This window comes from Hemicordylus capensis, chromosome 1, assembly GCF_027244095.1.
Source record: "Hemicordylus capensis ecotype Gifberg chromosome 1, rHemCap1.1.pri, whole genome shotgun sequence".
NCBI lineage: Eukaryota > Metazoa > Chordata > Lepidosauria > Squamata > Cordylidae > Hemicordylus > Hemicordylus capensis.
The window spans coordinates 216,076,652-216,103,143 of NC_069657.1; the positions used below are offsets into that span (position 1 = coordinate 216,076,652).

The 26,492-nt window shown below is 44.9% G+C and overlaps 1 protein-coding gene across 7 annotated transcripts in view; it reads right to left on the bottom strand.

The window, feature by feature from the left end:
- The window catches only part of DNAH7 (dynein axonemal heavy chain 7), a 249,486-nt gene that overhangs the window by 135,688 nt on the left and 87,306 nt on the right, over window positions 1-26,492 (bottom strand). For all 7 annotated transcript variants that reach the window (XM_053276796.1, XM_053276777.1, XM_053276818.1 and 4 more), the window contains 7 exons: window positions 25,037-25,139; window positions 24,818-24,945; window positions 23,331-23,543; window positions 21,761-21,859; window positions 19,732-19,980; window positions 17,323-17,472; window positions 16,476-16,658 (listed from right to left, as the gene is read on the bottom strand). In XM_053276796.1, the coding sequence (XP_053132771.1) occupies window positions 16,476-16,658; window positions 17,323-17,472; window positions 19,732-19,980; window positions 21,761-21,859; window positions 23,331-23,543; window positions 24,818-24,945; window positions 25,037-25,139 (1,125 nt within the window). The remainder of the gene's footprint in view (window positions 1-16,475; window positions 16,659-17,322; window positions 17,473-19,731; window positions 19,981-21,760; window positions 21,860-23,330; window positions 23,544-24,817; window positions 24,946-25,036; window positions 25,140-26,492) is intronic.

The following is a 26,492-nucleotide window of genomic DNA, read 5'->3' on the forward strand; positions in this document are numbered from 1 at the left end:
TTATTTTCATCTCATAAAGTCTGTCTTTACCCTACCTTTGTACATGTTCTAATGAAGTACATGTTATTCTTGTGGCTGCAGGGTTTCCTCCTGTTTTATCTGATGTTTTGTATTAAAGCAACTGAGTTGAAAAGCAGGATAAGAGCCAAAGGACAGGGGGAGTGAGGAGACAGGGAGACACTTTACACAGGTCTGGAGCTATAGGGGGCCTGGGTTGGCCTGAAAGTCAATTGTTGTGTGCAGGCGGGGAGGCCAAATTATCAGTAAACTAGTTATGCAAATCTATTTCCATAGCAACATAGGAAGCTACCATACTGAGGCAGACCACTGGTCCATCTAGCTCAGTATTGTCTAAACTGACTGGATGGGGCCCTCCAAGGCTGCAAGCAGGAGTCTTTCCCAACCTTAGCTGGAGATGCCAGAGATTGAAATGGGAATGTTCTGTATGAAAAGGGATGCTTTCCAACTGGCCCCTTCCCCTGTCTGCATTTATCCATGTGGGATACCCAAACCTAGTAAGATTTTCTAGAGCCAATCAAAAATACTATTAGAACAGAATAAACAGCCTTCCGAACACTGAGCTGCTGGCCCAGAACAGAAAGTAAGAGGGAGCAGGTACGGGAAACTCTAGGATCTGTACTTTGACAGGCAGAGAGATAAGAATGTAAGCCCTGCTGGATCAGGCTCTGGGTCCATCTAATCCAGCATCCTTTTTCCCACAGTGGTTCACCGGATGCCTCTGGGATGCCCATAGGCAAGAGATTAAGGTATGCCCCCTCTCCTGCTGCTGCTCCCCTGCAACTGATATCTCGCCTCTGAGGCCTGAGGTGGCCTAAAACCATCAGACCAGTAGCCATAGATAGACCTGGCCTCCATAAATTTATCTCTGTCCACTCTCTCTACTCCATGCACAATTTTATAAACTTCTATCATGTCTCCCCATAGTCACCTCTTTTCCAAACTAAAAGGCCCCAGATGCCCCAAGGTGGTTCACACCAAAAAAATAAAACAAGACTATAAGAATTGCACAATTAAAATATTAAGCTAAAATTGTAAAAACATAGATCTGACTAAAACGATTTAAAATACTAGCACAATATAACAATACAAAAATACAAAGCAGCAGCAGTAGAGTTACCCATATAAAAGCCTGGGTAAAAAGCCAGGATTTCACAAGCTTTCTAAAAACTGTGATGGGGTCCGAGGAGCGAATGGTCACTGGGAGAGCATTTCAGAGTCTGGGGCCAGCAACAGCAAAGGCCCTGTCCCCTGTGCATGACAGCCGAGTCTCCCTCATTGTCAGCACCCAGAGCAGAGCCCCCTCAGATAACCTCGTCAAGTGGGCAGCAACCCTTGGGAGCAGGTGGTCCCTCAGGTATCCAGGGCCCAAACCATTAATGGCTTTAAAAGTCAAAACCAGTACCTTGAATTGGACCCGGAAACAAACTGGTAACCAGTACAGTGTTTTCAAAATGGGCGTGATGTGATCCCAGCGGGCAGCTCCAGATAAAACCCTAGCTGCCGCATTTTGCACTTGCTGCAGTTTCTGAATATTCTTCAAGGGCAGCCCCACGTAGAGCACATTACAGTAATCCAGCTGTGACGTGACAAAGGCGCGGGTAACTTTGAATGCAACCAATAGAATTGAAACTCCCCTTCCCTCCAAAATCAAGTGCATTGAATCATCTTTAACTGCAACTTGTTTCACAGAAACCATGAACTTTTGACTCTGTCAGCTCTCTTTACAGAGAGAGGCTATTCTCACGTGCAGTGGAAACTAGGCTAAGGGCGCCCCTCTCGTCGGTGGCACGGTGGGAAGTCCTCTTAAGTGGCCCGCCGCTTAGCCCAGGTTTCAGGCATGAGAGCGCCCAAAAACCAGGTTAAAGGATCGTGTGTTGTCGTGGCGCAGCTCCACGACGCAGCAACTCACGAGTAGCCTCCTGACCAGGGGACTACAACAAGCCTCCCGGTATTGGGAGACTCCCCAAAAGGCACTGCGTACTCACACAGTGCCTTATGGGGTTTCTGGGGGCCGGGAGGCCCCTGAACCCTCCCGCCCCAATGGCCTCCATGACAAAGCCAGTAATCATCTGGGTGGCCAATCCAGCCGCCCAGAGAGGGCTCACTGGTTGTCTGCAGGGACAGCGGGTCAAACCCACTCTCTCTTGCAGAAAGAAAGAAGTTTCGGAATATCAGTGCTATTTACAATACCAGGGCCTTTTTGTAATTTTATTGAGAACCTGGAGACAGTGGGAGGGAGACACTGCTGATCATAGGATTTACAGGACCCAGAACAGATGTGAGTAAATGGGTTAGATTTCCAGAGTGCATAGAATCAACATTAAATGCCAGAGGCAAGAATGGTATTTGAAGAGCTTTCAAATACATACATTAATATACACATATCCCAAAGTGCCAAGTCTGACTATAAATACAAATCCACCCAAAATGTAAGGATCATAAACAAAGGGAACTTTAACAAGCTAAAGGACACAACTCCTTCATTTTCTCAAAACAGACGTCTTCCATAAGGGCACAAGTGGGCCATGCTATAAATTTGTAGCGGACCCAGAGAAATTATGCTTGGGCACTGAATGGGATAAAGTTTTTGAAAATAAATGTATTCATTTCTAGTAACATAGAGTGTTCAATTCCTACTTTGTGAAAACATTCCCAAGTTATTAACTTTCTTTTCTTTTCCCCCACAACTAAAAAATAAAGACCAAAAAAGCCCTACAGATGTAGAAAGGCTGCATTCAGCTTACACATTAACGAAATCAAGGCTGTGGACACAGACTATGTTCTCCAGTTTTAAAAAGCCAGTCAACAGATTAAAGGAAACTCAGATTTCATAAACAACACTATAAAAAGCACTGTTAAAAAGAAAAGGACAGCTTTAGAAAAAAGAGTCCAAAAGAGAAAAACAAGGAACTGGAAAAGCAATTATCTAAAAGAATAAAAACCAACAAGAACTTGGCACACTGATCTTATTTCAAGGGAATTAACTTCAAATTCCTATGAAGTTTTTTGGGTTTGGTTTTGTTTTAAAGAAAAAAGAGTGGGGAGAAGCAGATTGTTTGGTATTGGTGGAATAATTAGACAACTGAATTCCTTTTAAAAGTATCCAAAAGGATAAAGGTATCAGATATACTTACAGACCAATTATATGAGCCACTACCATAACACCAAGATTCAAAGAAAAGATGATCAACTTTTGTATTCTTGTGGACCACTAGATCTTCCTTACATGGATAGTCAAACGCTATAATATAGTTGGCATCACCTAACCAGAAGGGTTTCAAAGCATGGTACATATATGCGTGGTAGGGATGAGATTATCGGAGGAGAGGAGAGACTGACAAACTGATGCGATCCCTAGCAGTCCTGGGTAACATTGTTTTTGGACAACAGCTCCCTGCATCCTCAGTCTTTGGCCACTGTGACCAACTTAAAATATTTGCTTAACAGAACAGATCAGCAGTGGCCTTTGCCTTTGAAGAATGTACACAAGACAGCAATACAATCAAATTTATATGGCATGCACATGGAGATTCATTTTTTCTTTTCCTTACAAGTACAATTGTGAGCATTTTTAAAATGACATCTTGATTAAATTTGGGTAGTAACGCAGTGCGATCTACCAAAAAGTACTTTGAGGAGAGGGGCAGTTGACCATTCCTGGCTCAAAGAAAAACAAGTTGCTTACCTATAACAGGTGATCCTTCTAGTGATCCATGTTCACTCACAAAATGGGTTCTGCACCTGCACAGTAACCCCCATGGAGGAATTCAATAGCTCCATGAGGTGCTCTTCGGCTTGGCCCAATCGCGGATGTAGTGCAACCATTATTTTCTGCAGGAGAGCACCTTCTCCTCAGCTCCTGACCAGCCGCTGCAATAAGCGAAGAATGTGGATGGACGAAATCAGTTAAGCCATTATTAATGAGGATGTATTCTAACAGCGGGGTAGACCGAGTGGGTGTTGTGAGTGAACATGGATCACCAGAAAGATTACCTGTTACAGGCAGAGGTGCTCTTACCCCTGGACTTCAGGGCTGAAGTCCAGGGCCTCCACAGCCCCGGGGAGCCCCCAAATCCTCATTAGTCTGTCCTGGGTGCAAGCGGTCACCCGGCGGAGCATGGCGATGCTTAATTTGCAGGGGAGGGGGGCCTCCAAAGGCCTTTAGGTCCAGGCTCCAAAATTATCTAGGTGCACCTCTGGTAAGCAACCTTTTTTCCTTCGAGCCAGGATTCCAGAAAAGGTTCCCTCACAAAATGGATAATTAGCTCGCTCACCCAAACAGTGGTGAGTGCTAGGACAGAGTTAGAGCACCTTTTTAAGAATTGCCCTGCCAAAGTTGGCCTCTGCTGCTGAGCAGATGTCCACAGCATAATGCTTCACAAACAGAAGGACTGAGGACCATGTAGCTGCTTTACAAATGTCTGTCATGCTTATACCCAACATGTGGGCTGCTGATGTGGCTATAGCTCTAGTGGAAGGTGCCTTGACTCTGAAAGGAAGGTTGACTCCTTGCTTGTTGTAACATACAAAGATTAATTCCACTAGCCAGTGCAATAGTCTCTTTCTGGAGATAGGCTGACTCTGTCTCCTCCTTATTTGATATGAATAGTTTATTGGACTTACTGAATGATTTTGTTCTGTCCATATAATATAGTAGGAACCTTCTGATGTTCAAGGAGTGCATGGATTTCTCCAGAGGAAAAGAGGGGTTCAAGAAGAAGGTAGGTAAGACTATGTCTTGGTTTGAATGGAATTCCAAGACTATTTTGAGTCTAAAAGAGGGATCTGTCCTTAGAATGACTTTGTCTGGAAAGAATTTAGTGTCAGGGCTATTGGATGTATGCTCCATGGTGCATGCTCCATTCCCACAACTGTAGTTCTAGATTGCAGAAAGACCAAGAGACTGTCCCTCCTTGGAGACTGAGGTAGGCAATCACTGTTGTGTTGTCCAGCAGAATCTGCACGGATCAGTTTTTAAACAGGGGGGATAGAAAGGATTTCAGAGTATGTAATACTGCTAGCACTTCCAGAAAGTTTGTGTGTAGTGCTTGCTGTTGCCATGTCCACTTCCCTTGAGCATGAAATCCTGCACAGTGTGCTCCCCATCCTTTTAGGGAGGCATCTGTTGTCACCGTTATCAATGGGGTAGGAAGTTCAAAGGGCACACGCACAGAGAGAAAGTCTATTCTGGTCCACCACTTTAGGGATTGTATTACAGCTGGTGAAAGACTAAGCCACATGTTCTGGCTGGCTGAATTCGGTCTGAATATGGATAGAAACCAGCTTTGGAGCTGACGCATCCAGAGCCTTACGTGAATTAAGGTGGCTGTGCAAGATGCCATCAGACCTAACAGCCTTTGCACAGTGCGTGCGCTTTTTCTCCAGTTGAACGAAAAGGTGGAGATCAGTTCAGGGGCATAGCGAGACCCCTGGGGGCAGGGGACAAAATCTTCTTAGGGGGCCTCCCCATCGCACATGAAGCGTGCCCCCCCCCAGCACCCTAAGCCACGCCCCTGTGTCTGACATCAGATGCAAGGGGTGGGCAACCAATATCTTCCCCCCACTCTACCTTACTCTGCCCCCCCCACTATTTCTGTTTGCCTCTGGTGGGGGGGGGATAAGCTGAGTGGCAGCAGTGGTGGGCACTGTAGCTGGATGGCAGACGCAGCTTCTCCAGCAGCGGGCATCTCCGGCAGGCAGGCCTCTCCGGTGGCCTCTCCGGCCAAACTAGTAGCGGCAGGTGCTGTAGCTGGAGAAGGATGCCTTGTAAGGATATCATCCTGAATTTCCTCAGTCTCACATATGTTCAAGTGTCGCAAAACCACGGAGGCCTCCATCCTGTTTTGGAACTTGGAAATATCTTGAGTAGAAGCCTTTCTCCCATTCCTTCAGAAGAACTGGTTCTATTGCCCCTTTTTGCAGTAAATAATGAACCTCTTCTAAGGTAGGAGTTGAGTGGGTGTGTTAAACCTGAAAAAAACAGGGAGATTCTATGAAAATTCTATGGCACAGCCTGTTGTTATAATGCTCAACACCCAGACATCCGATGTTATGAGATGCAAAGCATGGGAGAAGGATGTGAGTTGGATGGGAGATGGGGATAGTACTTGAGATATTTCCTGTGTTAAAGGGTCAAAGAGTCTGCTTTGATTGATTTTGACTTTTGCTGCTGCCTTTGCCTTTGATTTTATGGCTTTTTCAGGTTGTACTTGAAAGAATTTTTGAAATTCTTCTGTCAGATTGTTTGTACTGGAATTTTTGTCTGTCACAAGTTCTGTATTTTTGTGAGTACAATTGTTGCTGAGGCTGGAAGTGAAAGTTCTCTCTGTGTAGCATGACTTCTACATCTTTTCCATACTCTCACCGGTTTGTGTGCTAAAGAGACCCTCTCCCTCAAATGGCAGATTTTCTGCCATCCTTCATGTCAGGTTTAAGGGGCATTGACCTAAGCCAGGCATGCCTCCGAAGGGATACAGCACCTGGGAGCTTTCCAGATTAGACCCTGCAACGGGGTCACGTCGTATCTCGGCAGTGTGCTTCTACACTTCCTGTGTTGTGACACTGCAGTCCCTATGTGGACAGCAGGGTGCCGTTCACATTTCCAAAGCCTTATTTCTAATTTAATCGCAGCGAAATAGAGCAAGGACGTCATATATCCGGCGTTTAAAAGTTGCTGTTTTGGGGGGCTGTTAATTTCTGTGAGACTGCTCCACTTGCTGTTTACGTTTCAAATGTGACTTGCCTGAATGGAAGCATTTTGCTGCTGTTGAGCAGCTAGTCTGGAAAGCGCCCTGAGATGGCACGAGACTCTGTTTCTGTCAGGTGCTTTGCTGTACTATGGTGCTGCCTGGTGCTGTCTGAAGATTTGTCCAGAGTCATCTTAAATTTTTCATGAAACTCCTCTGGCACATCTTTCAGGTCCTCCTTTAGATTGTCCTAGACAGATATTTAGCCATGCAGGACTCATAGTGGGCATTCTTATGGATAAACACAAGGTTGAATAAAATCTACACCCCATGACATCTAGCTTCTTCCCTTCCCTATCAACTGGGGCTGAGTGTTTCTTGCCCGACTTGCTGTTAACAGCACAATTTACCACCTAGCCAGTGAGTTAGGTGGAGGATTTTTTTTTTAAAGGAAGGAGCATGACTCTCCTGAATCCTGTACAGACTCTCTAGTCTCTTTGATGTGGAGGTAGAGATGCATCCCAAGATCTTTTTGAACATCTTGGGATGAAAACAGTGTGTCTCAAGAAGTTTTCGCTAAGTTTGCTAACACTGGCAGCATAGGCAAAGATGCCAGTTGAGATGAAGAAGAGCTGTTTATAAAATCATAAACCAGATCTCTGACTTCCTGTGTTGGTGCCTTGAACTCCAAACCTAATGCTTTTGCCATGTCTACTACTTGTATTCTGTATGATTCCATCTCCTCTGTATGTGAGCTGGAGGGAGGGATAGCAACAGTCTTGTCCAGGGAAAGGTCTGCGGGATTTTCCATTTTTCCCTCAGAGGAAGAATAGAATCATATTCCCCTTCAGAGTGTTCTTTTTGGTTTTCAGGTGACTTCTCTGGAGCTGGAGAGCAATGTACAATCTCCAAGTCAGGTTTAGTTTGGTGAGTATTTTGCTTCTCCTTTTCAAGGGGTACAATAGGGACGCTTGGTGTTTGAAATGAGAGTCAGCAGTGGGTTTGGAGGAAAGACCCTGTTCTTTATGGGAAGAAACTCTTTCCAAATCACACCTTAGCTTCATTGATGTCCACATCCAGTAATCATCCAAATCATATGGCAGCCCAGGTGATGATAGATAAAAAGGGTCCCTGTAGCATCTGAGACATCTTATGTAGCCTGGGTCCCTGGAATTCTCCAACAGTCCATATGTCTTGTCATGGATGAATAATGTGGAGCAAAATGGTGGTGCCTTTCTCTCCAGGGGTAGGAGGGAGAACATCTAGGAGTTACCCTCATAGGGGAAGCTGAGGGAATCTTAGCAACTGGAACAATTTATGAATCCTCATCATCATCCAGTCCATACATAGAGAATCCTCTAATGGTAGAGCCTGATGGGTTGGTAGCTGTGGATCCTGTCAGACCCCAAATTCCTCAACATGGACTCTTCATGTAGAACTGGGGATGTCTCTCTAGAAGAGAGATGTCTTCATCTACTGGAGTCAGCGTCATCACCATAGGTTGAGAGAGCTGGAGAGACATCTGGTGATAAATCTTTCCTGATAAGTGACACAGTGGAAATCCCAGTTTTGGAAGGGGTTGCTGGCAGTTTGGCCATCAATGATGTTGATACCGGTGTGGTTATCGTAGAAGTCGATGTCGATAATGGAGTCCATGATGATGAGGTTGTAGGTTTAGTGGAAGTTTTCAGAATAGAAGTCAACGTCTGTGTTGATGCCCGTGCCGAGGGTCTCGTAGCATCCAGAGTGCCTAGAAAGCTTTGACTCTCTCCTTGCACTGTAGATGGGGACAGAGTTTGCAGGGACCTTTTAAGCATTAATGGCGATGGCGATGCATTCTCTGACAAAGCCAACACCGATGGTTGGTTGAGCGATGTTGATGTACGGCAGTGCTTAGAGCTCGAGGGCCCCAGAGAGTCTGTCCTTTGGTGCTTTTGCTTCTTATGGTGTCAGCGTTGATCATCCTTACTAATGGCCTTGGGTTTCTTAAATGCTGAGTCCCCTGGATCCTTTTCAGGTGGAAGTGGCCAAGCCACTGAGCTTGGGGAGTCCTACAATGTCAACCTCAAGCCTGAGGGTCAATGATCGTCCAATATCAATGTCACCAAAATTGATGGAAGCAGCGGTCTTGCATCTGAGTTGGCAGTCTCAGTGCAGTCTCATACAATGTTGCCCTTAGATGGAGCTCCTTGCTTTTTCACATTTGCTTTGAAATAGACAAACCAATTTTGCAGGATCTCACGTTGTGGTTCTCACTCAGGCAAATTAAGCACTCCTAGTTCCTGTCAGAGGAAGGTAGTGTTCCTCTACAAGGAGCACACTTCTTGAAAGATTTTTTTTAGAGTCCATTAGAACAGTTGCCAAAACGCAATGTGAAAGAGAAAAACTTGAAATCGTCCATTGTCCAAAAGCCAGTACTTTCACTAATATAAGAACAAATTTAAATGGAAATCCAAAGAATGAAACGAGAAATAGTCCATTGGTCAAAGCCTGAGTAATCTATTAACTTTTTACTCACAGGATCCAAGTAATAAATGCAGTGAATCCTTCATGATCTGAGCAGCATGGAGGTGGAGAAGGCACTGAGGAGAAGGCACTCTCCTGCCAAAAATAATGGTCACACCACATGCGATTCAGCGGAGCCAAAGAATGCCTCATGGAGCCAATGAATTCTTCCGCAGGGGTTACTGTGCAGGCGCAGAACCCATTTTGTGAGGGAACATGGGTCACCTCAAAGATCCAGTGTTCCAATGGCCACATCAAGAGCTCCACTGATCCTCTTATGCCAGCATTCCTGGCTCAGTGCTACATGGCAGCTACTGCTGCTCTTGCTGTGCTGTTCTTTCCCAAATGAAATCCATGTGGTAGGCCCGAGCCATGCAAGGTGGCTTTTAATGGCCCTTTAGGAAAGATTTTCAGAGAAACCCTTTCTGTGGAGTTCTTGGAAGTGGGACACATGGCTTGCTACTCTACGTCAAGCACAAGATGCTAATCTATTTGCTGAAATATTATCCACAGTTCGTGCCACAGCAACTGAAGTGGATCTAAAAGATCCAGCTGCTGTCAGAGTTCTTTGAGGCAAAGACTCTGCTTACCACTGCCTCTTGTAGTGACTTGTTTCACTGCAGCAGTGTTCAAGTCTCCAGCTCATTTGCCTCACCCAGTGAGGCCCCTTACTGACTTCTCTGCAGACAGGAAGAATATAAGAGGTTTGAAGCAGGTCTGCCTCAGTTTCAAGGTCTCCTTGCTGTGGTGTGTGTGTTCTTTCTTGTTTCATTTGCCTGCCTGGCTTAACCTCTGGTGTACTTCTGACTTTTGCATACTGGTTTGTCCCATTTGGCTTAATCTCTGGCACATTCCTGACCTCCAGCTACTGATTTGGATCCCTAAGCCCTGACCAGCTGCCTGATTCTCCTCGTCCTGGCTTCTAGCCTTGTATCACCTAGTGGCTGCTGCCTATGGCTTGGCCTTGATAGCTGCTAATGAATTCCTGCACTGATGATCTGTAAAGTAGTGATACTTGGGAAGAGAAATTAACACAGCTATATTTCTACAGATCTATCTGTATTAAAACAGGTTGCTTATCTGTAAGTATTGATCTGGATGTGATCCGTTGTATTCATAAGGAAAATGGGTTCTGCGCCTGCACAGGAACTTAATGGCCCGATTAAGTAGCTCCTCAAGATGCCCCAACCACCAGCATGTGCCCTGCATCTCCTCATATACGGCGGTTGGGCGTCCCTCAGTTTCGTGTAGACCGCCATCTCGTGACGATCTATGGACTGTCTCTGTTTTTTCTGGGTTTTATTTTTATTTTTAGCATCCCCTTCTGTTGCTGGCATCTACTGCTGCGGGGATAGTCTGGGAGGGTCTTATGAATACAACAGATCACTTCCAGATCAATAGTTACAGGTAAGCAACCTGTTTATCTGGATCATGATCCATTGTGATCATAAGGAAAATGGGTGAATAGCCAGCTTCCCCCTCATGGAGATGGGTGCAGTAGACCCTCAGCTATGGCAACACCCTTTTCAAAACTGTCCTCCCAAACTCAGCCTGCCTTGCCATGCGCAAGCCAAAGGCGTAGTGTTTGATAAATGGCTGCTGGGATGACCACGTGGCTGCTGTGCAGATATCAGCCATTTTTATACCCAACAGAGGAGCAGCCAAGGTCGACTAAACCCTAGTCGAATAAGCACGAATAGTCTTTGGGGGAGTCACACCTTGCTGTTCATAGGCCAGAAAGATCAGCTCCTCCAGCCAATGCGCTATGTGCTGTCTCGATATGGGGTGACCCTTACTTTCCCCCTTGTATGCAATAAACAAGTCTCGGTTTTTCTATCTGTCTTTGTTCTTTGCAGATAATATAAGGGTGTTCTGCGCACATCCAGGGAATGAAGTGCCCTTTCCAGGGGCGTTTGGGGCTCCTGGAAAAAGGTGGTAAGATGATTTCTTGATTAACGTGAAAACCCGTGATCACCTTCGGTCGGAAACTGGGATCAAGCCTCATGACCACCTTATGAGGGTAGAATTGAGTATACGGCTTATCCATCCGTAACGCTGTTGACTTGCCAACACGTTTTGCTGTGGTGATTGCCACTAGGAACTCTACCTTGAGTGTCAGAATGTGCATGCTTGTCATGTGCAGCGGTTCAAAGGGTTTCTCAGTCAGGACCGACAGCACCAGTGACAAACTCCATTGTTCCATTGGTCATTTCACTGGCAGGTATAGATTGTTAAGACCTCTCATGAATCTCTTACATTCTGGATGTGAAAACACAATCGTGCCATCCCAGCCAGTGAGCTTGACAGAAATGGCAGCCAAGTGCACTTTTAAGGAGACATTCGCCAAGCCCTTCAGCTTTAATGAGGTTAAGTACAGCAGCACCTGTTTCACAGTGGTGCAGAAAGGGTGGAAACTGTGTTCCCAAACATAGGCCTTGAAGCATTTCCATTTGCTGAAATAATTGCACCTCATAGAATGGCATCTATTTAACAATATGTGCTTTAGAATCCTACTTTCCAGGCCGTCATCTGCAATGTCCTCACATCTGGATGCAGGATCTGTCCTTCCTCTCTCTCAAGTAGGTCGGACACTAGTGGGAACCTGTAGCAGTTGCCCCGTGTGAGCCATAGCAGAGGTGCAAACCAGGGTTGCCATGGCCACCAAGGTGTCAGCAGAATGCAGGTTGCCTTGTTTCTTATTATCTGTGCGATCACCTGACCGATTAATGGTTGCGGTGGGTGGAGTAGAGGAGTCCCGTGTTCCATTTGTGCTGGAACGCATCGCCCAGTGAATCCCTGTCTATGCCAGCATGAGAGCAGAATTTGGAGCATTTCTTGTTGGCAGCTGTGGCAAATAAGTCCACTTCCAGACTGCCCCACAGCTGGAATACCTCTTAGAGATAGGTGTCCTTGACCTCCCATTCATTTTGCTGGTCGTAGATGCTGGTACAACTGAGACTGTCGGCCAACACATGGTCTGTTCCCTTGATGTGTATGACCATTGGGTAGATCGCATGGGCAATACGCCGCTCCCAAATTCTCATGGCCAGGCTGCACAGTGACGGGGAGACCATGCCCCCTTGTTTGTTGAGGTAGTCTATCGCTGTTGTGTTGTCCATTTGGACCTGTGTCACCGAGCACCTGAGCATGGGTTTGAACGCTCTTAGCACTAGGAACACAGCTAAGAGTTGCAAGTAATTTATGTGTTGTTGAGCCTGATTGCTTGTCCACTTGCCTTGGATGTGATTAGCCCCGCAATGCACACCCCAATCTTTCAGGGACGTGTTCATTGTCACCCATCGAGCCAGTGTCAGTGGTGTGAATGGGACTCCCTGCAGGAGATTGTTCTCCATGACCCACCAGTGTAGTGAGCTCAGCATTCCTTTCAGAATCTCCAGATGTAGTCTTTGGCTGTCTACATTGGGTCAGAAGTGTCGGAGGTACCAAGTTTGTAGTGGACGCATCTGCAACCGCGTGTACCGCACTGTCGAGTTGCAGGATGTCATCAAGCCCATCAACCATTGTATCCTTTCTGCCATCTGTGTAGGTTTGCGCATAAACTGCTGGACAAGAGTTTTGATTTGCTGATAACACTCTGCCAGCAAGTATGCCTTCTTTGATTCCATATCTAGAATTGCACCAATAAAGCTTAAGCGTTTTCTGGGCTCCAGATGAGACTTCTTCTAATTGATGTTGATCCCCAAATCCTGCAGAAGTTGTATCACTGTGCAGATTTGGCAGATGAGCTGTTCCCTGCCGCTGCTGGCTAGAAGCCAATCGTCTAAGTCAGAGTAGACTGTCAGGCCTTGCATTATCAAATAAGCCACCACTACTACAGCCATTACTTTGGTAAATATCCATAGGGCTGTTGAAAGTCCAAAGGGCAGGACCACATACTGGTACACTGCACCTCCCACAGTAAATCTGAGATATTTTCGGTGTTTCTCTTGGATGTCCACATGAAAGTAGGCATCCTTCGAATCTAACATTGCCGCCCACCCTTCCTGAGCTAGGAAGGCTAGGATTGCCTGCAACATAGTCATTCTGAACTTCCGTGTCCAGATAAACCAGTTGAGACCCCACAGATCCATGATTGCCCGGATTCCTCCATCCCACTTTAGAATCTGGAAATAGTGGGAATAGAACCCTGACAATCTGCTTGCAATCACCTGTTTCTCCAATAGTACTTGTACCTCTTCCAGGAGTACTGGAGCCGCCTTGGTAAATCTCTGGCCCAAGAACGGTGGTGTAGTTTTGAATTCTATAGCATATCCCGTTTCTACGATCCTGAGCACCCAGCAACCTGATATTACATTGTGCCACGCTTGAGTATGGCTTGCCAGTTTGATGGAATTGTTGGCAACTACAAGACCGATGTCTGGGGTCTTGGGAATTGTATGTATGTGCAGTGGATGGACTGAGCAATCAAAAACCCTGATTCGCAGAGTCCTTGTTCGCTCAGGTGTTCTGAGACTTGTTCTTCTGGTTGTAACCCTTAGATCTTTGGAAGGATCTGTATGGTCATTTGAATTCTTTTCTGTCTTGGTACTTATAGGTTCGTTGTCGAGCATAAGAGCCGTTTCGTGAGCCCTCTGAGTACGTGGATGATGTCCCATGAAGGTTTTAGCCGTATATTTTGACTTCTTCAGAGACTCCATTGTGGAGTCAGTGTTGTCATTAAAGAGGTCTTTCCCATCAAAAGGTAAGTTTCCACTAAGTCACACATATCCTGCTGCAGTGCAGTGGATCTGAGCCAGGCGTGCCTTCACATAGCAATGGCTGTTACCATTGCTCTTGACTCCATTTCAGCCAGGTGCTTAAACACAGTAAGTTGTTGTCTTGTAATGGAGGCCGTCCTTTCATATACTTCCATAAATCTGCCTTGCAACTCCTGTGGAGTCATGGAGGTCGAGTTTTGAAAAAGGATGTCCCAAAGTAAATGGTTATAACAGGCCATGCAGCCCGCATAGTTTGCAATTCTGATGGTCAGGCTGGACGTAGTGTAGTTTGCTGTTGCATACTGGTTGGGAGCCTTCTAAGTCGAAGGCATCACAGTGGTGGTTGTGGCAGGATACCACATAGGGCTAGGAAGTATGGCAGGCTTCAGTGCTGCTGCCGGATCCTGGGGCAGAGTATGGCCCAACAATTGTGTATTTTTCATTAGAGACATAGGTGGTGTTTTAGGTGGTGGAATTATGGCCACATTGTCCTCTTGTTCATCATTGAGCCCCGTGCTAAGGAAGCCCTGGAAAGTCAACTCAGTAGGTGCACTAGATGTCAAGTTTAGGAGCTCCATCAAAGAGTTTGCCCTGTCTTGATTGAGACCGAAGTCATCCTCGTGGTCAAAATCATGTTCTCCTTGAGGAACCCCTACTCCTTTAGTGCTAGGAATAGAGAGTGACTGCTCTGGAGTGTATGCAGGGGACAGGAGAAGGCGTCTCCTTGCAGTGGTTGTAGAAGTTGGCTTCGGTGCCGAGTGCGGGACTGCTGTCAATATCGAACAAAGTACTGTGTCCTGTGTCCCGATGTCGAATAGGTCAGCTAGTGCTGCATTCACAGAGCCACTCCCAGTCTTTGCTCCCTCTGTCAATGCTGACTCTACAGACCCGACTGCTGCTGTCATTGCAGCCGGCACAAACCCATTGGAGGGGCTCCATACCAAGAGGGAGCCATCCGATTTCCACGTCGAGGGGCTTCCCTGTGCTGATGTTGGCGATGGCATACGATGCTTCTTGGGTGGTATAGAAGCATCTCGCTCCGAGGGAAATAGCACTGCATATTTATGTTTACGTTCCTTATGCTTATGCGATTTGGAGGGGAAATCTTTAGGCTTTTAAAATAATGCATCAGGTGACCCGGTTTTAGACTGCCACTGCTCAGCAGATCCGTGGTCGGTCAGCCTCGAGCTTGATGCCAAGGAGGTTGCTGATGCCGATGGCAAATTTGGCCTCAGTGTGGGCGGGCGTAACACCTCATCATACAAAGCTGCTCTGAAGCTCAGCACTCTATTTTTTAATGTCTGTCTTGAGAAAGAGCAGCAAATTTTGCAGGTTGTGGTATTATGCTCTTCTTCCAGACATAACAGACAGGCATCATGATGGTCCGTGGATGGTAGTTTAGCACAACTACCAACTACTGTGGATGGTAGTTTGGCACCACTTGAAAGTTGTTTTCAATTCCACTGCAGGATCTGTGAAGCTCGTTTTTTTGCTTAAGTCCTATACGGAAGCCAAATTGTCGTCAGAGGTCCGGAAGTCAAATGCCTTTTAAAACAATCCAATCCGATGTAAATAAAACCAGTCCAATAGGCAGAGTCAAGTCAAATAGTGCAGTCCAAGTTAAAAACACATTACAATTTGCAGTAAAGATACAAAGTTTCTGATAATCCGAGGAGCTAAGCCAAGGTCTGAACGCTTTGGCGGTCTAACAGAAACTGATGAAGGGACACCCATCTGCCGTATGAGAGCAGATGCAGGGCACGTGCAGGCAGTTGGGGCATCTCAAGGAGCTACTTAATTGGGCCGTTAGGTTTCTGCACAGGCACAGAACCCATTTTCCTTATGGTCACAATGGATCACAATCCAGATCTATATAGTTCCTCACTTCGGCAAGAGAAATTCTGCTGATGTGGATGGGTGAGGATATACATGCCACTAGTTGCTTCATTCAATAGCTGAGCACAATTAGAGCCAGACTGGGGATCTAGATGATTGCTTGTTTTTTCTTTCAGTGAGTCAAAAGCAGGCAGAAAAAAAGAAAAATTGAAATGTATTTTAAGTGATTTATAATAAAATACAATTTAGTGCTAATTGATAAACTTAGCAGGTTCCTTAAACTTGACTGCCCTCTGCTTTTCCTATAGGTAGATGCCCAGTCACTTAAATATCTTATATCATTGTATTTATGCATTTATTTGTATTTGTCCCTGGGTATTGTTATATCATATGGCCAAAGCAATTCATGAACCATTCATACATAATAACACAAAAGCTGTAACTTGGGGCATTACCTCTCCCAGTAAGGAGAGAGCTATCAAAAGTTCTATTGCATTATATAATTTCACAACAAAGTTCCAAGTATAGGGAGTTCTGGTCATCATATCTTAATCAGGGACTCTTACCATACCTTTAGTCTTTCCAAGAATGTTAAGGAGATAGTACTCTAACATGGAGCAAGGAAACAGTAAAGGAAATTTCTCGACTACATTAGCTTGCCACAATCCTACTTTATTTAAAGGCAGTCTTCCAAGTGTGCATTACTTACAGTAGCAGGGGAAGCAACTTCTAAGTCCATTGGTTCAAAAATAAGGCTCATTTGGTGAGACATCTGGATTATCTCTCCACTCATCAAACAGAGTTTCTTGTTATCATCCAGCACGGTGTTCATATTCTCAATCCATACTGCATCCACTGGCCCATCAAAAATAAGCCACTTCCTATCAGGTGTCTGGGTTGAAAACGAAAATCGTGAGATAGATAGATAGATAGACATGTTTGATGGACTAGTCCATCAAGCTTAGTCTTGTCTCCGGCAGTGGCCAGACAAATGCCCAGCTCACATGAAGGGTGATCATAGCCACATCCTGATATTGGTCCCTGTAGTGATGGGAAGGCTTTGAGGAAGGACTAGGCCTCACTTAGAGCAACTGCTGGGAGGGTGGGCCTTTCCTAATAAGGAAAAAAGCCCAGAAAATTCAAAGCAGAAGGACTAATCCAGAGGACTGGATGTGATCCACACACTCAGCCACCAACTGGAGAGGAGAGAGATTTGTTCTGTTAGTTCTGTCCCAGGGGGGCCCTGAGGAAGCAGCAGGCTGAGAGCTGCTGGGGAGATGAGTCTAGGCACACGGATCCCCACTGAATATATAAAGCAACATGGCTGGATGATGGCACATGGTCCATTATTCTCAGGCTCTGGCTTCTTCTGAGGGCCAAACTAGGCATTTAGCAGAAGATCCAAACAGAAGAATCTAGATCTTTGTCAAATATCTAAAAAACAGTGGGGAGAAGACATGACATGGAGGGAAAGTGCACCAGTAAGGGAGACAATGCCTAATCTTTGGGTAGATGTTTATTTACATTATGAGTCGTTTATCTTGTTGAATACTTACAGATGAAGAAGCAAATGCCCTAAAGCTCACAGCTAGAATGCCATCGGACCATTCATGAGAGACTGGATCAAATTGTCCATACAGCTGACCCATAGTTATTGCTTTAGGGTTAATAACAGTGATCTGAACTTTATTTTCCTCCATCAGCCCCTGAGTACACAAAGTAAATGCATTTGATCAGCTATGATGCATATAATTCATTAAAAGTCCCTATGTATACGATATATTTGTTTTGGTGATTAGCCATAACCAGGGACTAAAAGACCAAAATAAGATCTCAAACAGTGGATAAATCCAAACATTCATGGGATAAAAATGTAACAAGCAGCTCTACTATACAAGAGTAATTCACTCAAATTCAGCAGCAATTCATTACATGCACGTCAAAATAATTTTATTGTTACAAAGGTCACTGCATTATGAATAATCTCCTTGTTTCCAATGCCCAAGAGAAATTCTATTTTCTGGTGGTTTGGCCAGGGTGCATGATCTTTTATTAACTTGTAGAGGAATGAATTTGGAACATTTTTGGAGATAACACAATGAAATATAGTGTTAGATAACAGTCTATTCCCCACAGATGCAATAACATGAGCTAACAATCACATTTCTGTAATGGCCATCTAGAATTGCAGAGGGCATTCTTACTTCATTTTGATTTCTAAGCTTATTTTTTCACACCTTGAAATTCCCATGAATATGGCGAAGATAGGAAATAATCTCTTATGTTTACCAGACCTTTAAGGATCACTTGCAATTAAAGTGTGTGTCATCAAAAACTAGGGGCTTAATTCTGTGGGGAAGCTCTGTACAGTCATCCAGTCCTGTCAGCTATATTTGCCAGTTGGTGGATACTGCAACCATCTATAACTAGAAAAATAAAATAACTCACTATGTGGGACTATCTCAAACTGACAGGGAACTGATGGCTTGGTTACATTTCTGTTAACATTATACATTACTGGAGGTATGACCAAGTTTTTGGGGTGGGGGTCAGAGGATAAGATATCCCCTAGATTCAGGTAGTAGTTACCACCTGGATCTCCTATATAATCAAAACTTACATGAACTACAAATTCTATATTGGCTTGTTTTATTGCATTGATGTTTTAATATGTTGGAAACTGCCTTGAAGTTATGTTTAACACACACACAAAGTAGTATAGTAGTAGGAAGTGAGTTATTTGAACAATTAATTTAATTTAAGATCTATATTGTGCACCTTCACAAAAAAGTCCCAAGGTGGCTTACAAAAGTTAAAATTAGCAATAAATCAATAAAACCATCAACAATAAAAACATACCTATCTAAAAGTCTGCCTGAATAAAACCACCTTTGTCAGCCGTCTAAAACAGTAGAAAGAAGGAGCCATCTGAGTCTCCTTTGGAACAGCATTCCGAAGGGAGGGGGCCACAAAAGAGGAATCCCTGCAGTAGCCACCAAACCTCCATTGCAGGAGGTCCTCTCTGTCAGATCTTTCAGGACCAGCAGGTGCTTTTCCATGTGGGAAAAGACAATTCTTCAGGTACCCTGGTCCCAAACTACTAAGGACTTCACCAACACCTTGAACTGACCCAGAAACAAACTATCTAAATCTTTGGCTGCAGGTTCCTAGTAATTCAGTGCTGGTTTATTTTTATTTATTTTTTACATTACATAGGAAACATAGGAAACTGCCATATACTGAGTCAGACCACTGGTCTATCTAGCTCAGTATTGTCTTCACAGACTGGGAGCGGCTTCTCCAAGGTTGCAGGCAGGAATCTCTCTCAGCCCTATCTTGGAGAAGCCAGAGAGGGAACTTGAAACCTTCTGCTCTTCCCAGAGGGGCTCCATCCCCTGAGGGGAATATCTTGCAGTGCTCACACATCAAGTCTCCCATTCATATGCAACCAGGGCAGACCCTGCTTAGCTATGGGGACAAGTCATGCTTGCTTCCACAAGACCAGCTCTCCTCTCCTGGAGATTAATATTCCGCTCTTTCTCCAAGGAGCCCAAAGTATATAAGTACATAGTACTATGTATAAGTACACAGTTATGTTTCTCCTCACAACAACCCTGTGGGGTAGGTTAGGCTGAGAGATCAGTGACTGGCCCAGAGTCAGTCACTGACCCAGCAACTATCATGGCTGAAAGGGGATTTGAACCCGGGTCTCCCCAGTCCTAGTCCAACACTCCAACCACAACAACACGCTGGTGTTTAAATTCTTAATTTAAATTTTAAACAGTAATAAGCAGCTTAAAAATTATCAAAGGTTGCAATACTAAGCATATTCACAAGAGAGCCTCGTTGAATTAACTGGGATTTATTTTTGAGTAAACTCCTGAGCTAGGATTACATTGCAAGTTTTAAAAACTATACTGTTTGCATTTCAGCCCACAGTGCCTTATGTAAAGAGGTGTAGTTACTTGTTCACACAGGTCACCCAAGGCGGCTGCCAGCACCCGATACGCAGATGTTTTTCCACCAAACGGCTCTCCAACTATCATAAAGCCATGGCGCACAATCATCATTTCAAATATCTGCAAGATTTTCTCAGAGAAGAAGGCAGTCATTTGCAAATTCATTTCTTCGCAGTTTGTCTTGATTGCTGCCAGTATGTCGTTGTAATCTGGTTTTGGCAGCTTCACACCAGGAAACAAATCTGAAGTGATGCCCTGTCAAAGGAAGAATTGCATGGCATTTTACCATAATGTTCACAGGTGATCTGTGTTACAGTTATAAAAAGTAAATATTCTTTTAGACCAGCAGTATAATCACACCACTACAGAAATATAGCTTGTTATTTACTTATTAACAAAGCAGCATAAATCAATATTTGAATTCTATGGAAGTGAGATGTACATGAGAGAGCCAAATGTTCATCATTCAGGGTGCTCGCATGTCAAACCATCATCTTACAAGTGAAACACAATCAATGTGCATTGATCTTTTTACTGTGGGTTTTGTGAGGAGGGGGTTACCCTTAAGACGGTGCACATTTTCTAGCAGACAGGATCCCAGATGACCCCAGAGCCAGCAGCCACATGCATGCAGAAGTAGGCTTTTGCCTTGAGTATCTCCAGCTAGAAGGGGAATCACATAGACAAATGGATGCTGCACATTTGATTTCCAGCCTGATTCAGCACCAGAGGTAGCACACGTATAGCCCCATCAGATAATCATGCCAATCCAACCAGCTCCCAAACAAGAAGAGCAGGAGGCTCTCCATTTAGTTCCCTCCTCATCTCCCTCCCCACAACGTTTGCTCATCTGATGGGGCTACATGTATACAACCCAAGCTGTTCCATGTGCAGTGCACCTTGCTTGATAAGAGGTCCAGTCTGCAGCCTCCTGGTTGCACATAAAAATATGTTCTCATCAACCTGGAAGTCATTACTCAGCACCTATTGGTTGCTGAACCAGCTGTGAATCCACCTATCAGCACTATCATCTAGCCCACATTCTACCACCTGTCAACAAAGATATCATGGAGACTGCCAAATGCTTTGTTGAAATCAAGATACAGTATGTGCATGGCATGCCCATGACTGACAAAACGAGTAACACGATCAAAAAATGGAGACAAGATCCGTCTGGTATGATTTGTTCTGATAAACTCACACTGGCTCCTATTAATTACCACATTCTCATCTAAGTGACACAGACCAACTGCTTAATAGTGAGCCCTTTCTCACGACCAGTTAGAAAGGGCAGGAAGGTTTGTGGGGAGGAAACTCTGAAGAGCTTACCTCCCCGCACATGAGCAATTAATTCCCTTTCCTTGGGCGGACAGATCGCCCACCCAGACGAGCACCAGGCACTGCCGGTAGCTCCGAGGGTTGGGGTGCTGGGATGTGTCGCCCCACGTTGCCCCACCCCTGGAGCTCCAATCATGCACTGCGCAGGTGTGCAATGCATTTTGGAAATCCCCCTCCCTTCCTCAAGTCCGCTAGCAGCTGCGGCTGCCAGATGATTGGGAAAATGAGGTTAAGGGAGCGCTCCATAGGCGGATTTGCCGCCACAGTGCCGCCGGGATCAGGCCCAATCCTGGAGATACACACACAAGTGCAAAACCAGGCTGGGCTTCCTTAGCCTGGTTTTGCACGCACGTATGAATAGCCTCTGTCTGTTCTAGGATCTTGCTAGGTATCAGTGCCCAGCAGACTGATTTCCCAGATCCTCTCCCCACCCTCCACCCCCACCTTTTGAAAATAGGGGCATTTGCCCATCATTAGTCGCAGCACCTCACCCATTCTTGAGTGGTGCTCAACGAATTCTCAAAAAATAGCATTGTTCTTCATACCTTTGTCTCTAGTGTTCAGAGATCCATATATGACCCAAGTTAGCCCCATAGTATTGCTACAATACAGAAATCTTGAGACCCTCATTAGTATATAGGTTAACTGAATGTGTCACTAAACTTGAAAATTTTCATTACACTTTAAAGTTCCTTACCTCAAAAAGTGGAAGATCGTGAGATAAGAACTTAGGTAAATTTACATCTATAATGGATCTAAGCAGCAAAATTTCTTCGTTTTCTTCTGGATATTTCAACTGTATAAAAGATAAATTATTTTCAAAGTTGTTGCTTTGTTTCAGAGCAGTAGCCATGTTAATCTGTAGCAGTAAAATTATCAAAGGTCTTGTGACACCTTGAGGTTATTCACACAAGCATGCAAAACCGGACTAAGCAAGCCCAGCCCAGTTATGCACGCTCCTGCGAACCACAGACCACACCCGATCCCAGTGGACACATGGCGGCAAACCTGCCTAAGTAGCCTCCCAGTTAAAGAAGGTTAAAGGAGCGAGTGCTCTCTTAGCTTCGTTTTTTGGATCGTGTGGCACACTGGGGGGGGATCCCAGTAATGCACCACGCACTCGCATGGTGCATTCCAGGGGGTGGGGTGATGTGCGACGATGCGTCCCAACACCCCGATCCCAGGTAGGGATGGGTCTGGACCGATCCGGAGGCCACTGAAATGGATTGGGGTCCGGATTGGGGGTGAGGGGTCACTTTAAGAGCAGTGGGAGGGTTTACTTACCCCTCCCACCGCTTTCCGCTGTGGCGCCGTAATTAGTGGTGTAATTGGGGCGGCAGGATAGCTCCCTGCCGCCCCTTCCCCGCTGCGGCTCGGCAAAGCTCCCAGTAATGCTTTGCGCGTGTGCACGTCAGTGACGTGAAGTGCGCGCACAACAAGAGGGGGACAGATTAGTGAGTCAGAGGGCTAGAGGGGTCAAGACATTGGTCATCCCTTCTCTACTGCTCTGACACTATCCCTTTGATATGTAGATTGCTATTCTTAGGGACTTCCTGCCTGCCTTCCTCTCTTCCTCTTCCCTTTCTTCTCGCTTGCAACACACATGCTCCTCTCTCCCTGCACCATGTGTGCAGAGATGTAGAATCCATCCCTCTGCATCTAGCTAGCTAGATAAATTAGAGATCCTATCTCTCCACTTTACTATCTAGAATGGAGTTCACTAATAAAGACTCCTTATATTTATTTGAAACTATGAACTGGCTCCAAGTTTCTTTTACTCTCAGCATACACGCATGCCTAGGCAGACTCCGCTGTGTTATGCCTTAGTGCACTCTGCTGTAACAGAAGGGTATCTCTCACCAGAGAGAATTCCCAACAGGCCTGAGAATCTCATATGATACTTCTAGAAAAGGCTTCATTCGAAAGAGTTTTACACATATATGCAGGCATTCAGCTCAGTGTGAAAAGGGACCGAATGTGAAAAACTCTAATGGTAATCCCTTGCAGAACCAAAATTGTGTTAATGTATACATTTATTCACCAAGTAAGCCATTATACCACAGGAACATCATAAAAATGTAAACACAAGTCAGTGCCTCTTATATGCAAAGGCCTGCTTGCTATAATAGCATACGTACACTAAAGGCACTACTTGTGAAATATTTGATTCAATGTCTGAGTCAAAGTAGAAATACAGCTTTATTTCAAGCAAAACAATAGAATGTCAGATTCTAATCAGATCACAAAGGTCGTGCATAGCTCCCTACCTTCAGATTACCAGCCGCAGTGAGTACTGACTTCACAGCTCTCATTCCATAATCATAGTGGTGCTGGGAAGACAACTGCTCAGAACACAGGCGATAAGTAGCTACAATTTTCACAGACAGAGGTCGAGCAGTAACAAACCCACAGGAATACAGGACAATTTCTGCAATCATGGCGTAATCAGGTACCATCATAGCCACGGTCCGAAACAAGGCCTGTTAAATCAGCATTAATAGTCACATTAACTGCGGAGCCCGCTTCCAAAGTTTTGCATAACAACCCCCCAGTAGAGATTCTGTAGAACAGTGATGTCAAGGCTAATTTTCAGTGTCAGTTTGACAAACAATTTCTAGGACTGGTAGAGATAGTTATTGCTCCAACAGCCAGAGGCGGGGAGAGACAATACAACTTACACAGAGCTATTCATCAGGCAGAATAAAATGGTGAAAGCTTCTGAGGGTTTAAAGTATGAGGATACTTGATAAACAGTTTTCTGAAACATGAAAACCATGTTACACCGTCACCAGCAGAAGTTGCTTCAACAGGTATTAATTCACGGTAAATATTTATTTATTTAAAAATATTTATATCCTGCCCCTCCAGTACAATACTGCTCAGGCCAGCTCACACTATCCAATGATGGTTCCTGCATGATGGGTGCCTGCAAGTCAAGGACCTCCACCCTCCTGTGATATGTTGCAGAGTGGATTCAACTGGCTTATATTGTCATCTGCCTTGATGTTCCGTTAATTATAAAAGGCACCAGACAACGTCACAGGCCTATGTGCCTCCTCCCAGCCACAGGCAGGGAAAGGTTGGGAAGTTGAAACAATAATTGACCCAGAAGCTCAGCGTGACCTGGAATTAGAAACAAATTGCAATGACTACAGTAAAGGCCTAGAAGGGATTGGACAGGTGAACGTTGGCCCCATGTCCGCTGTATGGAGTTCTCCTCAAAAGGGCCACCAGAGGGACAGGGAAGGGGAAAGGGCAGAGGACAGAGAGCAGATGGAGAGGAAATTCCTGCTGATCCTGGTCTCATTTTCTGTGAGAATAACCACAGTACACCCTAACCTGTCCATTAATGTGAACTCCCGCCATCCTATCCAGTACCTCTCAAGGAAGGGCCTACTTCCCAGGCCTAGGGTACCCACTGCTATAGATACCCATCTGTTTGTTCCATGACAACATTGTCCTAGTATATACATTAGGCTCCAGAACATATCTTAGAGTGCTGGACTACGACCAGGGAGACCCGAATTCAAATCCCCATTCAGCCATGATACTTGCTGGGTGACTCTGGGCCAGTCACTTCTCTCTCAGCCTAACCTACTTCACAGGGTTGTTGTGAAAGAGAAACTCAAGTATGTAGTACACCGCTCTGGGCTCCTTGGAGGAAGAGCAGGATATAAATGTAGTAATAATAATAATAACAACAACAATAATCTTAAAAACTACTAGAAATATGCTTAACTGCTGTTTTTAGTACCTTAAGATTATCTGGAAGTTCTGAGCGGCCAGCATAGCCAGGATTCATGGTTATAAAGACAGCACATGTTGGGTTAAGTTTCAGCTCAGTGCCTTCAAATACCAGTATGTCAGATCCCGTATTGATACCTTTGAACAAAGGGAAATATATATGATTTTCACTAGGACTGCAATAGCTTTTATATGAATTTACAATATATTTTTTCAAAACGCAGATTACCTCTCTGGATAGTAAGAATTTGTTGAGCAACAACAGAAAGTACTTCCAAGTCAATTCTATTAAATTCATCAAAACAAGCCCAGGCTCCACAGGAAAGCAACCCCTGAAAGATAAAACAAACCCTAGTAATTCAAATCTAGTATTTATTTTCAGTTTAAAAATAAGAGAGCAGTCAGCTTTTTTCGGAAGTGTATCTGTTCTCTCCAATTCTTCTCAGTCAGAATCCATTCGCATAAATATGTGGCTTATTCCTTATGTAGCTTAAATGCTTATCGGAGCATTTGTGGGTGACATGCTTTGATATTGAATCAGTGAAGTTATTCACATGGGCACTGAAAACCAGGCTAAGGAAGCCCAGCCTGGTTTTCAGTGCACGTGTGTACCGCCAGGAGTTGCATGGCTCCTGGTGGTGGAGTAGTGGCAAGCCTGCTTAGGGAACCCACTGCTTAGCCTGGGTTTGGGGCACAAGGGCACCCCAAAATCAGGCTAAATTTATTGATTGATTAATTTGATTTTATTTGTATACCGCCCTTCCAAAATGGCTCAGGGCGGTTTACAATTAAAACAAACCACTAAAACAGTAAAGAGATAAAACAAATTAAAAACACAACAATTAACAATTTAAAACAACAATTAAACAAATACAGTGATTAAAAACCCCAAATCGGGTTTTGAATATTAAAATAGACCAGATATTAAAAACCCCAACATTTAGGAAGCTGAGAAAGCTTGGGTGAAAAGATGGGTTTTCAGGTGTTTTTTGAAAATTGCCAGAGATGGGAAGGATCGTATCTCAGCAAGGAGTGCATTCCACAATCTCGGGGCAGCGACCGAGAAGGCCTGTCTCTGTGTAGCCACCAAACGGGTCGGCGACAACTGGAGACGGACCTCTCCAGATGACCTCAATAGGCGGTGAGGCTCATAATGAAGAAAACGCTCTCTTAGATACCCAGGACCTAAGCCGTTTAGGGCTTTATAAGTTATAACTAGCACTTTGTATTTTGTCCAGAAACCTATTGGCAGCCAGTGTAACTCCATCAGTAAAGGAGTAACATGGTCTCTCCGAGATGACCCAGAGACCAACCTGGCTGCCGCGTTCTGAACCAACTGAAGTTTCCGGACTACGTGCAAAGGTAGCCCCACATAGAGCGCATTACAAAAGTCAAGTCTGGACTGAGGTTACCAACAGATGTACCACTGTTTTGAGGTCACTGATCTCGAGAAACGGGCACAGCTGGCGTATCAACCAGAGCTGATAGAAAGCACCCCTGAGAAACCAGGGAGAGGTGTGAATCCAGAAGTACTCCCAGACTGCAAACCTGTTCCTTTTGGGGAAGTGTGACCCCATCCAGAACAGGGAGATCAAAATTGTCTCTAGAGTTCTGACCATGCACAATAAGTACCTCCGTCTTATCTGGATTCAGCTTCAGTTTATTCTCCCTCATCCAGCTCATTA